Here is a 2,474-nt window from a genome sequence, read left to right as displayed (position 1 = left end):
TTGGAAGGGACCTTTACAGGTCATCTAGTCCAACCCCCCTGCTGTGGGCAGGGACGTCTTCAACTAGATCAGCTTGCTCAGAGCCCCGTCCAACCTGACCTGGAATGTTTCCAGGGATGGGGCATCCACCACCTCTCTGGGCAACCTGGGCCAGTGTTTCACCACCCTCAGCGTAAAAAATTTCTTCCTTCTCTCTAGTCTCAATCTACCCCCCTTTAGTTTAAAGCCATTCCCCCTTGTCCTGTCGCAACAGGCCCTGCTAAAAAGTTTGCCGCCATCTTTCTTATAAGCCCCCTTTAAGTACTGACAGGCTGCAAGAAGGTCTCCCCGAAGCCTTCTCTTCTCCAGGCTGAACATCCCCAACTCTCTCATCAGCCTTTCCTCATAGGAGAGGTGTTTCATCCCTCTGATCACTTTTGTGGCCCTCATCCCTATCAAACCTAGGAGAAACTGACAATTCTGAAGCAGACAGAATTTTGGAAAGCCCTGTTTCTTGATTGCATTCATCACCAATCGACTTCTGTCCCCCATTTCCATGTGTATTTGCTTATTTGGCCCTTCAGTTATTTGAATACCGTACCTGGCTGGGGGGCACCAAGCCTCCTGCCCTTGCCGACAGGCTCAGTGGTGCATCTGATTTGCTGCGGAGAGACATGCTTGACTTTACAGGGGACACCTGGCAGCAGAAAAAGGAGACAAATGTGCTGTGAGAGACTTGGAAACACAGCTGAGCTGCAGCATGAACCCATCTTGTCTCCAAAAGGGGTCAACACTTTGCTAAAAGCCTGGGCTTATGCCATCAAACAAGCAAAACGGTTCATGCCCACAGTCAGAATAACTGGACTTTCCTGATGGTGAGTCCTACAACTCCCGCACTGCTATCCATCAACATCAGTTGGGTTTTGTGGTCAGGGCCATGACCACTGTATTTAAAAAAACCCAAACAAACACACACAAAACATTTAACACATTTCTCCTCTTACCTGCAGCGGCGACCTGCAACGGCTCCTCAAAGAAATCCCCCGTGACAGTGAGATCGGTGCCTCCTCCGAGACTCCCACCAGCTGGGAACACAGAGGTTATTTCTACAGAGGAAGGAAAAGGGGAATCTGAAAACGAGCGGTGGAAAGGTTAATCCCAGCCCTATTTCTGTCAGAGCCAGCAGTGCACTTGCACTGTTTCCAGCCGGAGCAGGCCCCTGTGAATGAAACAGGCATCTCACTGATCCTTCACGGGGTTTTTGGCAGCCGCTGGGATTACACCAGGAATGAACAACATGGATAACTTGGCCGCGTGACAGGAGAAATACTGTAATGCTTGCACTGTTACTTAGCAGTGGCTGCATCTGTCATGCTCGGATTGCAAACCGGTGTATTCTGTGCTATTGAGGAGCCCTGCAAAAAAAAGTGGAAATAAAACTGTTTTAATCCTTTTGACCCTGTCTGACTCACTTCTCAGTTTAGCCTGTAGGTTTAGATGTTACCACACTTTCCAACTGTCTCTTAGGGACAAATGGAGGGAGCTGAACATGTGACATCTGAGTGTCCACATCATGACCATGAGAATCTTTTGGAATTTTATCTCTGTTCTAGTCATGCCCTTCCACGCTGGAAACCTATTTTTCTCTTTGGTGGCATTTACTCACTTTGCACTCAGATGTCCTAGTTTAACCACCCAATTGTATTTGTACGGTTCTGAAAAAAGACTAATAAAAAGATGAGGGAAGTTTGTCCAGATCTGCATTTTTTTCTTAATTTACCTGATATTTAAACTTTACTTTTACAATATTGACTACTGTCAAGTGCAGTACTGTCTACTGGATAGATCTGGCAGATCTTGTTTCTGCTGGTGCTCTGCCAATAGCCAACTCCATTCAGGGTTATTTCATTTTACTGTGCCTCAATTTGTAAACAAAATTTGACATAAAATTATCCTCCTTTACAAAGTGATTTGAATTTATAGCTGAAACAAGCTGTATGCTATAAACAGTATACAAAATGCAGACATGTATTGGCTATGTTCTAAAAAAAAACAAACAAAAAAAAAGCTTTTGTTATCTCTTGAACCGAGCTTCTCAGATACAGCCCGTAAGGAACCAGTGCGTTCATTACATTAACTTCAGCCAACTTAATGGCAAGAACTTGATGGGACCTTGCTGGGGACCCGTGCGAGTGAACCAAGTGGTCTTTCAGCTTTATGCAACCTCTGATTAAGGTCAAAGGCTGCCCAGTGCTCTGCAGTCCCTGATCCCCTAATTCTGCTTTGGCTGTGGGGCATACAGCTTTGTTGAATCTTGGTGTCCTGGTTTCGGTAGGGATAGAGTTAATTACCTTTCTAGTAGCTGGTACAGTGTTTTGGATTTAGGCTGAGAACAAAGTTGATAACGCACCGATGTTTTAGTTGTTGCTAGGTAATGCTTACACTAGCCAAGGATTTTTTAGTTTCCCATGCTCTACCGACTGAGAAGGCTGCAG

The 2,474-nt window shown here is 45.6% G+C and overlaps 1 protein-coding gene across 1 annotated transcript in view; it reads right to left on the bottom strand.

The window, feature by feature from the left end:
* PKHD1 (polycystic kidney and hepatic disease 1 (autosomal recessive)) overlaps positions 1–2,474 on the bottom strand; it is a 289,357-nt gene that overhangs the window by 269,968 nt on the left and 16,915 nt on the right. Inside the window, exons 11-12 of the mRNA XM_019474554.1 lie at positions 984–1,085; positions 581–676 (exon numbers count right to left, since the gene is read on the bottom strand). Of these exons, the coding sequence (XP_019330099.1) occupies positions 581–676; positions 984–1,085 (198 nt within the window). The remainder of the gene's footprint in view (positions 1–580; positions 677–983; positions 1,086–2,474) is intronic.

Source organism: Aptenodytes forsteri, unplaced genomic scaffold (assembly GCF_000699145.1).
Source record: "Aptenodytes forsteri isolate BGI_AS27 unplaced genomic scaffold, ASM69914v1 Scaffold57, whole genome shotgun sequence".
NCBI lineage: Eukaryota > Metazoa > Chordata > Aves > Sphenisciformes > Spheniscidae > Aptenodytes > Aptenodytes forsteri.
The sequence above is the reverse complement of the archived record's forward strand: the minus strand, read 5'-3'. Positions and strand labels throughout refer to the sequence as shown.